This window comes from Sapajus apella, unplaced genomic scaffold (genome assembly GCF_009761245.1).
Source record: "Sapajus apella isolate SASKATOON/1434 unplaced genomic scaffold, GSC_monkey_1.0 scaffold13, whole genome shotgun sequence".
In the NCBI taxonomy this organism is placed as follows: domain Eukaryota; kingdom Metazoa; phylum Chordata; class Mammalia; order Primates; family Cebidae; genus Sapajus; species Sapajus apella.
The window spans coordinates 36,209,302-36,219,257 of NW_022436953.1; the positions used below are offsets into that span (position 1 = coordinate 36,209,302).

Below are 9,956 nucleotides of genomic sequence, written 5' to 3' on the forward strand. Positions count from 1 at the left end.
GTGTGTGTGTGTGATACATGCACGCCGGCCTTGTGTGTGTGTGTGTGAGATACATGCATGCCCGACGTGTGTGTGTGTGTAAGTGCACACCTGCCATGCATGTGTGTGTGAGTAAATGTGAGAGTGTGTAAGACATCAGAACTAGTTGGACGTAGATTTGGCAAAGGCACCTTTCCTGCCTGGATGCAGTTATTTGCCAGTGAGTTCTGCATTAAATGCTGGGGTTGCTGCTGCCATGCTGGGCTGAGTGAACCAGCGAATTTCTTGGTGGCCTGCCCCATGTGCCTGGCACAGGAGGGACTAGAAGTGTGCACAGTTATTTCTTCTATGACAATGTGAGCCCAAGACGGAGAGGCATGGAGGTTGATAAACACTGTTGTTAGTGGGTTTACATTTGGAAAAATCAACTCTGACCAAACCTTACTGCAAAAAAAGTGCCTAGTGAATCAAATGTCTAAATACGAAAAGAAAACACTAAAAAAGTGAGTAGAAAATATAAAACTTATGTGGAGGAATGGTAATTTTCTTAATTTCAAAATTATGAAAACTGCAAAAATGTCAACACTTTTGACTGGAGAAAAACTTAAAAAATGTTCAGTGATGAAAAAAATTCACAACTAAAGCCAAAATGAAAAGATGCTGATAGTAAAAGTCTGGTTATAGGTGCTACAGATGCCAGAGGCAGGGTGTGTGTGCCCATGACGTCTGAGCAGAGGGAGAGAAGGGCCCAGCTGCTCCCAGCTACAGAAACACTGCCCGTGAGCAGGAAAGAGCGAGAACAGCGCCGAGTATGCCGCCTACCTTGAGTGACGATAGAAACAGTGTTGACAAATTTGTGTTGGTAACTTTTCTGGGTATTCAAAAAATAGTTTTAAAATTTAGAGTCAATAAAATTCAGTCTTTTTGGTGTCCAGTTCCAGGACTTTTGACGAAGGCAGAGTCGTGTGACCACCCCCACAACCAAGATGCAGACCCGCAGCCTCCACTCTGCTCTCCACCTGCGATTTGCCTTTGCCAGGAATTGTTCTGACACAGCCTTTTGAGACTGGTCCTTTTATGTATGATAGAAAAACATCTGAGGGTCGCCATCCAATGCATGTCCACAGTTTACTTACTGAAGGGAAGGACATTTGGAGTGTTTTCAGGTTTTGGTGATTATGGACATAGCTGTTATAAACATTTGCATCCAAGTTTCTGTGTGAACGTAAGTTTTCACTTCTCTTGAAGCATGGGATTCCTGGGTCATATGGTGTGCTTTTAACTTTCCGAGACACTGCCAAGCTGTTTTCCACAGTGGCTGGTCAAGTTTTTCATTCCCACCTTAATGTATGAGGGTTCCAGTTGTTCTGTGTGCCTGTTACCACTTGATATTGTCAGGTGTTTTTTTTTTTTTTCTTTTTTTGCATTGGAATAGATGTGTCATTGTTTTAATTGGCATTTCCCCAAAGGGTAACAATGTTGGACATCTTTTCATGTGTTTATTTGCTGTTTATTTATGTCTTCTTCTGTTAAGTGTCTAAATTTTTTGCCCATTTTCCTTTTGGGTTTGTTTTCTTATTTAGTGTTAAGGGTTCTTTACGCAGTCTTTTGTCAGATGTGTAATATTCAAATGTTTTCTCTCTCTTTGTTTTCCCTTTTTATTCGCCTTGAGGGTGTCCCTTGTACAACGAAAGTTTTAGATTTTGATAAAGTGAATTTGGATTCATTTTCTTTTCTTCTCTTTCTTTTTCTTTTTTGAGATGGAGTCTCACGCGGTCACACAGGCTGGAGTGCAATGGTTCAATCTCTGCTGACTGCGACCTCTGCCTCCCGGGTTCAAGTGATTCTCTGGGGATTACAGGCGTGTGCCACCACACCCAGCTAATTTTGTATTTTTAGTACAGATGGATTTTTGCCATGTTGGCCAGGCTGGTCCTGAACTCCTGGCTTCAAGTGATCTGCCCACCCCGGCCTCCCAAAGTGCTGGGATTACAAGTGTGAGCCACTGTGCCTGGCTGATTTTTTTGATTCATTTTCAACTGCTGCACAGCTTTTTATTCTTGAGATAAGTCCCACTTGGTCATAATGTATCATTTATCTATTTTAATTTATCATAATGTATCATTTATTTATTTATCTGTATCCCAGACATTTTGATATGCTGTATTTTCATTTTTACTTCGTTCAAAAGGTTTTCTGATTTTCCCTGACACTTCACTTTTGACTCATGGATTATTTAGAGGTGAGTGTTTCAAATATTTGGGGGATTCATCAGACATTGTAGATTTATTGCAATATAAATTACATACCACAATTTGTCAGTTTTTTTGCTTATGGATTATGCTTTGGTGTCATACCTAACAAGTGTTTGCCTAATCCACGGTTACAGATATTTCTCTTGTATTTTATCCTAAAATTTCAATCTTTTTTTGTGTTAGCTTTTGTATAAAATGTGAATTATGAATCAAGTTTTATTTATTTGCATACAGACATACAGTTCTAGCACCATTTGTTGAAAAGACTGTCATTTTCCCACTGAGCCAACTTTCCACCTTTAAAAAAATCAATATGCTACAGTTATATGGGTCTACTTCCAGACTCAATATGTCTCCTTCACTTATGTGTTCATTCATTTACCAATACAGCAGGGCCTCAGTGCTGTAGCTTTATGGTAAATCTTGAAATCAGGCAGTGCAAGCCCTTTAGCTTTGCTGTCTTATTCAAATTTATTAGAATATCCTAGCTCCTTTGCCATTCCATAGAAATTTTAGAACCAGCTCACTGGTATCTATGGAAAACCCTGCTAGAATTTTGGGTGGGATTGTATTACATCTGCAGGTCAGTTTGGGGAGAACAGGCATCTTAACTGTCTGTGTCTTCCATATTGTCCAGTCGATGAAACTGCTGTGTTTATTTGGATATTTTTGATTTGTTTTATCAGGGGTTTATGGATTTCCATATTCAGGTCTTGCACATTTGCTGTCAGATTTATCCCTCATAGCTCATTTTTAAGTGCTATTGTAAATGGCACTGGAAGCAATTTCGTTGCTAGGATATAGAAGTAAAATGGCTTCTTGTGTTTTGGTCTTGCATTCTGTGAGCTTGCTAAACTCTGTTATTAATTCCAGGAGTTTTTCTGTAGATTCCTTGAGATTTCCTACTTAATTATTTGGTCTGGGAATAAAATGTTTTATTCCTTACTTTCCAATCTGTAAGTTTTAATTTTTTTCTCCCTGTTTTGTACTGTTTAGGACTTCTGTTAAGACTTTGACAACAAGTGATGAGAGTGGCTGTCCTTGCCCTGTTCCTTATTTTAGGTGGGAGCGTTCCGTCTTCCACCAGCAGGGAGATGTTGGCTGTAGATTTTTGTAGTTGCTCTTTGTCAGACTGAGTTCGTTCCCTTCTCTTACTTATTCAAAAAAGGACTTATTGCAGTATAAGTTACATACCATAAAACTCACCCATTTAAGTGTCCAATTCAATGCTTTTTAAAGTAAATGTATTGAGTTGTGCGTCTATTACCTCAATCCAGTTACAGAACATTGCCATCATACCTGTGTTATCTCTTAAGATAATACTGGAGTTGATTTGCTAATATTTTGTCAAAGATTCTTACATCTTTGTTCATCAGGGGTGATATCTTTTTTCCTTGTAATACTTTTGTCTGGTTTTAGTATTAGAGTAAGGATGGCTCATAAAATAGGTAAGAATTATTCTATCTTTTCACATTTTCTGGAAGACATTGTGTGAAATTGGTATTTCTTTCTTAAATATGTGATTAGAATTAACCAGTGAAATAATGTGGGCTGATTTTTGGAAGGTTTTTAGCTAAGCATTCATGTTTGTAATAGATATAGGACTACTCAGGAAATATGTTTTTCTTTAGTGACTTTTGGTAGTTGTTCCTGGTATTTCCTTATTATTTTTAAGTGTCTGTAGAGTCTGAAGTGATTTCATCTTCTTAATTTCTGATGTTGGTAATTTGTGTCTCCTCCCTTTTTTTTTTTTCTGTTCAACATTCTGGCTAAAGATATGTCCACTTCATTGATCTTCCTTAAGAACTGTATCAGTTTCATCAATTTTCTCTAGTCTCCTGTTTTCAGTTTTACAAATCTCTGCTCGTATGCTTATTATTTACTGTCTTGTACTTGCTCGTTTTTCTAGGTGTTTAAAGGAGGAAGTTATTGATTTGAGAAGTTTCTTCTTTTTGATTATAATTATTTAATGCTATGAATTTTCTACTAATCCTGCTTTATCTGTATCCCAGACATTTTGATATGCTGTATTTTCATTTTTACTTAGTTCAAAAGGTTTTCTGATTTTCCCTGACACTTCACTTTTGACCCATGGATTATTTGGAGGTGAGTGGTTTAATTTTCAAATACTTGGGGGATTCATCAGATATTGTTTTGTTATTGAGTTTAATTGTGATAGGATCAGAGAATACACTTTATACACCTGGCTGTCTGGTGTCACTGCTTTCTGTGGTGGTGGCACAGCTCAAGCCGACAGGCCCAGGTGGAGGGCAGAGACGCAGGGCTTCACTGATGCCGTGCTGCGAGCAGGTCAGACCACCTGCCTGATGGCTGGGTCTAGTCTCATCAGCAGCTACCAGTGTGGGAGGAAACCTATAGCCTCCACCCTCCCCATGTCTGGTGATGCTCAGGCTGAGAGGCAGAGCTGCTGATTCGCTCTGGAAAGACTGACTGTCCCCATTGGCCCAGGAGGTCCTTGGCTGCTCCCACCTCTGTATATGTGACTCTGGGCTGTGACCTCCGCCATTGCCCCAGCTAAGCAGCGAGAGCTTGCTGAAGTTCAGAAGGCTGTGGAACCATGAGGGCAGCTCTCTGGATCCTGGGACTTGGGCCCCTTATTCTCAATCTCTGGGCAGTCCCGATTGGTAAGTTTCTCCTTACTTCATCCATGGAACTCTTGGGAGGCAGCGGCTCTGTTGAGGCCCAGGCCCCGGGGCATGAGTGTGTTCTCTACTGGTGAATGTTTTATGACCCGCCGTCTGCCTGGGTCTCGCTCAGCCCAGAGTGGGTGGGACATGCTGGGCCAGCAAGGAGGTGGCTCCACATGGCCGGATCCTTGTGAGCTCAGGGCCCCCAGCCGCTAGCCCACTGCTCGGAACCCAGGGTGCAGGGCTGGTTCACACCCTGGACAGGCCCAATGTCTGGTCCCAATGACCCTGATCAAGAGTCCTGATGGGTCCTGTGGGGGCTGCTCCATCCATGTCCCCTGCAGCAGGGCTGGGATCCCGGGAAGGATGTGAGAGGGCTGGCTGCATCTGGCAGTGAGGTTGGGCATGGGGTCCCATGGAGATACAGCACCCAGTTGGGGACACTGCGGTCTGGGGCCATGTGGAAGGGCTGCTGGGTCAGGGGCAGGCAGCTGTAGAGACAGGGTCTAGCCAGAAGGAACAGCAGGAGAGGATGGAGGTGAGAGGGAGCCCTGGGGACCTGCACACGTGGGCACAGAGCCATGACAGGGTGGGCGTGTGAGTGAAGGGCTAGGTGGGAGGCAGGGGAGGGTGCCCTTGAGGCCCACGAACACTTCACTGGCAGGGTGGGCCCAGGCAGCAGTGTGGTCACAGCTGGGAACCCTGGGGTTGAAGGGATTTGCTTTTGTGTTAATGATCACAAGCACAAGGGCCAGAATTCTCTATAACAAGAAATAGCTTTAGAAAATATAAAATAAAAAGCTATTCACAGCCGGGCGGGATGGCTCATGCCTGTAATCCCAGCACTTTGGGAGGCCAAGACGAGTGGATCACATCACCTGAGGTCAGGAGTTCAAGACCAGCCCGGCCAAGATGGTGAAACCCAGTCTCTATTAAAAACACAAAAATTAGCCAGGCATGGTGGTGGGTGCCTATAATCCCAGCTACACGGGAGGCTGAGGCAGGAGAATCACTTTGAACCCTGGAGGTGGAGGTTGCAGTGAGCTGAGATCGTGCCATTGCACTCCAGCCTGGGTGACAGAGTAAGACTCTGTCTTAAAAAAAAAAAAAGATGGCAGACACCAGTACACATCCATGTCCTGAGAAGACACAGGTGGGGAGGGAGGTGAGGAGGATGGGGTGTGCAGGGACAGATGAAGACTGAGGCAGGGGATTTAAGCCTCCCCGGGAGGTGGGAGGGAAAGGTCTTCGTCTTGGACCAGGCGGGGTCCCCTCGCCACCGACTGCCATTTGGGAGGCTCTCTCCTGGGTGTGGAGGGTCCTCCAGGGGCCTGGAGACTGCTCTGGGGCCAAACAGCCCCACCCCCATGGACTTCCTCCTAGTGGTTGCTTCATTTCCCTCAGGTGAGAGTGAGGCAGGAGGGAAGGAAAGGGGCTATGTTGATGTAGGGGTGCAGAGGCCTGGAGAGGGCAGTTAGAGGTGTGTCCCTGGGGAGTGGGAGAGACGGTGCTGGGGCAGCTGAGATGCTCTGAGGCCGTGGGGGGTGAGCTCCTGGCTGGAAGCCGGTATGGGTCGGTAGGGGGGCTGGGTTTGGTTGTAGTGGGAGGCAGGCATGGGAGGTTTTCCTGGGTGCTCCGGGTTGCAGAGGACAGGAGGGAGGGGTGAGCAGCCCTGGACAAGGGGTGTGGACAGCCACATGGGTGGGGCAGGGGTGACAGGGGTGGGCTGGGGACCACAGGGCCTCCAGTGGAAGTGGGGGAATGATGCTTGGGAGGCAGAGGGCGGGTGGGAGCTGCGGACCCAGGAGGACAGGGGACTTCCATGCCTGGGGGTGGGGTCCTCCAGGATGTTGGGGCTCCAGAGGGCCGGGGAGGGGAGCAGCCCCAGGGAAGACACGTGGGGTGAGGGTTTCTGTGTGAGCCGCACCCATCGCCTCTCTGGGACTGCTTGGTGGGTGAGAGGAACCCGACTTGCTGCTGAGGCCTTGCAGGCCATTCACTGCTGCCCCCAGGGCTGCTGTGCTGCCACCCTCCTCCTGAGCCCCTGGTTGGTTCTGGCCCCTCTAACTGGACCTGTCTGTCTGAAGGTGGACCAGGTGCTCTCAGGCTGGCGTTCAGACCCAGCACATGCGACGGAGTGGTGCTGGTCCGACACCACGGGACGTGGGGACACGTGTGCAACCAGGATTGGACGCTGGCTGAGGCCTCTGTGGTGTGCAGGCAGCTGGGCTGCGGCCCTGCCGTGGGTGCCCCCAAGTACGTCCCGCTGCCTGGAGAGATGGCCTCGCCCTGGCTCCACAACGTGTCCTGCCAGGGCAATGAGCCCTCTCTCTGGGAGTGCAGGCTTGGTGCGTGGAGCCAGAGCCCGTGCCCCCACGCATGGGTGGCGGTCGCTCTGTGCTCCAGTAAGTAGGGTGGAATGAAGTGGTGGGGCTGGCGGGGGAGGAGGAGGAGGACAGGGAGGGTCTTGGAGGGGGGTGGGGGCGGGGGGTCTGGAGCTCTCTCTGGGCAGGGACTCCTTGCTGGGCACTGAAACCATCCTGACAGTAAAATTCAGCTCTGGAAAAACCACTGCCAGGGAGATGCAGAGAGTAAGGAAGCAGAGGGCAGCCTGGGCTTGGAGAGGTAGTGGCCGAGGTGAGGCCGGTGTCTACGGACACCCGAGGTCCACACAGGCAGCTGGTAGTGATTTCTTACACAGTGACAGAAAGGTACACACTTTCCCATCCAGGTCTGGCTAGAGGGTCCGCAGCTGTCCCTGGGCACTTTATGTGGCTATGAGAACCCCCTCATAGCGTCCTGTCTCTGAAGCTGAGCCACCTGGCCAGGACCTCCTACTATTTTGGGGCCTAGTATGAAGGGACCCTGCAGGGACCCTAGTTTCAGGAGACCCACAGCAGAGCATGAAGCTGGGCCCAGGGGCCTCTCTGAGCCCGCGCCCTGTGTGACGGCCTGGTCACCTGCCCCTGAAGCCGGCCCTGACTCAGCCCAGCACCGTCCTCCCTGAAAAAGGAGCTGCCTGGTCTCAGGCCTGGGGTGGACTGCCATGGCCAAATGGAAATGTCTGCAGTCACTCAGGCAGGCCCCAGGCTCCAAGCGAGCACGTGGCCAGCTGGGTCCACACCTTACGGCAGGCGGCCTGTGCTCCGCAGACGGCACTTTTCGGGAGCTTCGGCTGGTGCAGGGCCAGAGTCCCTGTGCAGGACTCCCCGAGATCAGAAACGTGAATGGGGTGGACCGCCTCTGTGGCCTGCATGTGGAGGAGGCCATGGTGTTCTGCCGGGAGCTGGGGTGTGGTCCTGTGCTCCAGGCCCCCCGCCGGGATGTGGGCGTGGTCAGAAAGTACCTGGCCTGCAAGGGTACCGAGCCCACCATCCGCAGCTGCAGACTGGACAACAATCTCCGCGGCGGCTGTGACCCGCAGCTGGACGCACAGGTGATCTGCTCAGGTGAGGCCGCCGCCCGACACTTCCAGCGACCCCTGGGTGATGCTGGGCCTGGACGGGCTGGGGCTGGACTTGGAGAGAGCAGGGGGAAGTGGGGTGGGTGTTCCCACAGATGGGCCCCCGTTCTGCCTGAGACATTGGGTGTCGACGTGGTGCATCTGCACGCTGGAGGGAAAGGGCCTCAGCTCTCGTGGCGGGTTCTCAGGAGAGTGGAGCTGAGTTTCTGGTGGCCCCACAGAGGAGTCCTGGCTCAGAACCCGCAGGCCATCTGGGGGTCCTGGCTGCTGGGGCAAGTGTGAGCTGTTTCAGCTGTGATCACTGCGTGTCTAACATGGATCTGGGGTGGGTAGAAGTCACTTCCTCCCAGCCCTGCCTCCGGTGTGTGTAAGCCTCCCTGGCCTCACAGCTCCTGGCCTTGTGAGTATGAGGGGCAGCTGAAATGAGGTGGATAGTCACCTGCTGCAGTGCCCCAGAGAGGGTGGTGCTCAGTGAACCAAGGGGTGCCTTGACCTGGCCTCTGGGATTGCAGAAGGTATGGATGTCATGACCAGGACACAGAGGCTGTGAAACACGTGGGCACCTGCAGAAGGTGACCCTGACCCTGACCTTGGTGATGCGGCTGAGGGCACCTCTCTGCTCTGGGTGCAGGATGGAAGGGCCTCTGGCTACAAGTTCCTCCCTGTGCTAGGCAGACCCTCTGCCTAGATGCAGACGGTTGTTCCTGGTGGAACCCTTCCACAGACTGAGGCTGGGGGCCAAGCTGTCACCCAAGGACACGTGTCTTCTGCCTGAGAGAATGTCTGCCCCCAGGACACACCGAAGCCCGGCTGGTGGGCGGCGAGCACCCCTGCGCCGGGCGCCTGGAGGTGCGGCTGGGCCTGACCTGGGGCACCGTCTGCGACGTGGACCTGGACCTGGCCATGGCCCATGTGGTGTGCCGAGAGCTGCAGTGTGGGATGGCCGTGTCCACACCTGGGGGCGCCCGCTTTGGCCGGGGATCCGAGCCGGTGTGGACGGAGGCCTTCCGCTGTGCAGGCAATGAATCGCTGCTGTTCCACTGCACACGGGGGAACGGGAGCCAGTGTGGGCCCGGCCACGAAGCGGGGCTCAGGTGCTCAGGTGAGGTCCTGTGTGGGCTCTGAGGGCTCAGCCCTGCCTTATTCTCTGCCAGATCCCTTTCTGCCCTAAAGGTGCCTCTGGCCAGTAGGTGTGGGTGCTTTTGATGTTTGCTTCTGTTGGTTGAAAGCAACAGAGGGAAGAGGCTGGTGTAGGGCAAAGTGCCCAGGCAGCAGCTCAGATCAGATTCTTCTGCAGAGCTGTGTAGGCTGCATGCTGACGCAGAGGAGGGCGGGACAGCTGGTGAGAGCGAGGCTGGGCTCTGTGCCCATCCCACTGGGTGTGAAGGAAGGAAATGACCACAGACAGCCATGTGCCGGGTCTGTGTCCCCCGCTACGCTGACCCCTCCTCTCCCCCAGAGTTCAGGCTGGTCAACGGCAGCAGCAGCTGTGAGGGCCGCGTGGAGCTCCAGGTGCAGAGGTCCTGGGCGCCCCTCTGTGCCACCCACTGGGACATAGCAGACGCCACCGTCCTCTGCCACCAGCTCAACTGTGGCAACGCGGTGGCCGCA

General features: G+C 51.1%; 2 protein-coding genes and 1 pseudogene across 2 annotated transcripts; all 3 read left to right on the forward strand.

Moving 5' to 3' along the window:
- The first annotated feature begins 3,883 nt into the window (after positions 1–3,883).
- LOC116554203 (scavenger receptor cysteine-rich domain-containing protein SCART1-like) lies at positions 3,884–7,301 on the forward strand. The gene is made up of 2 exons (XM_032282089.1): positions 3,884–4,879; positions 6,970–7,301. Exons 1-2 carry the CDS (start codon positions 4,813–4,815, stop codon positions 7,293–7,295), a joined length of 393 nt encoding a protein of 130 aa, XP_032137980.1. The 5' UTR covers positions 3,884–4,812; the 3' UTR covers positions 7,296–7,301.
- A 66-nt stretch (positions 7,302–7,367) lies between these two features.
- LOC116554202 (scavenger receptor cysteine-rich domain-containing protein SCART1-like) lies at positions 7,368–8,946 on the forward strand. The gene is made up of 2 exons (XM_032282088.1): positions 7,368–7,519; positions 8,035–8,946. The coding sequence occupies exons 1-2, from the start codon at positions 7,465–7,467 to the stop codon at positions 8,625–8,627; spliced, it is 648 nt and encodes a 215-aa protein (XP_032137979.1). The 5' UTR covers positions 7,368–7,464; the 3' UTR covers positions 8,628–8,946.
- Positions 8,947–8,984: 38 nt separating this feature from the next.
- Positions 8,985–9,956, forward strand: part of LOC116553676 — a 1,196-nt pseudogene continuing 224 nt past the window's right edge.

Coding starts and splice junctions, on each gene's coding strand:
- LOC116554203 (XM_032282089.1), top strand. CDS start 4,813: ATGAGGGCAGCTCTCTGGATCCTGGGACTTGGGCCCCTTATTCTCAAT. Junction 4,880..6,969: donor TCTCTGGGCAGTCCCGATTG/GTAAGTTTCTCC, acceptor GTCTGTCTGAAG/GTGGACCAGGTGCTCTCAGG.
- LOC116554202 (XM_032282088.1), top strand. CDS start 7,465: ATGCAGAGAGTAAGGAAGCAGAGGGCAGCCTGGGCTTGGAGAGGTAGT. Junction 7,520..8,034: donor TTGGAGAGGTAGTGGCCGAG/GTGAGGCCGGTG, acceptor TGTGCTCCGCAG/ACGGCACTTTTCGGGAGCTT.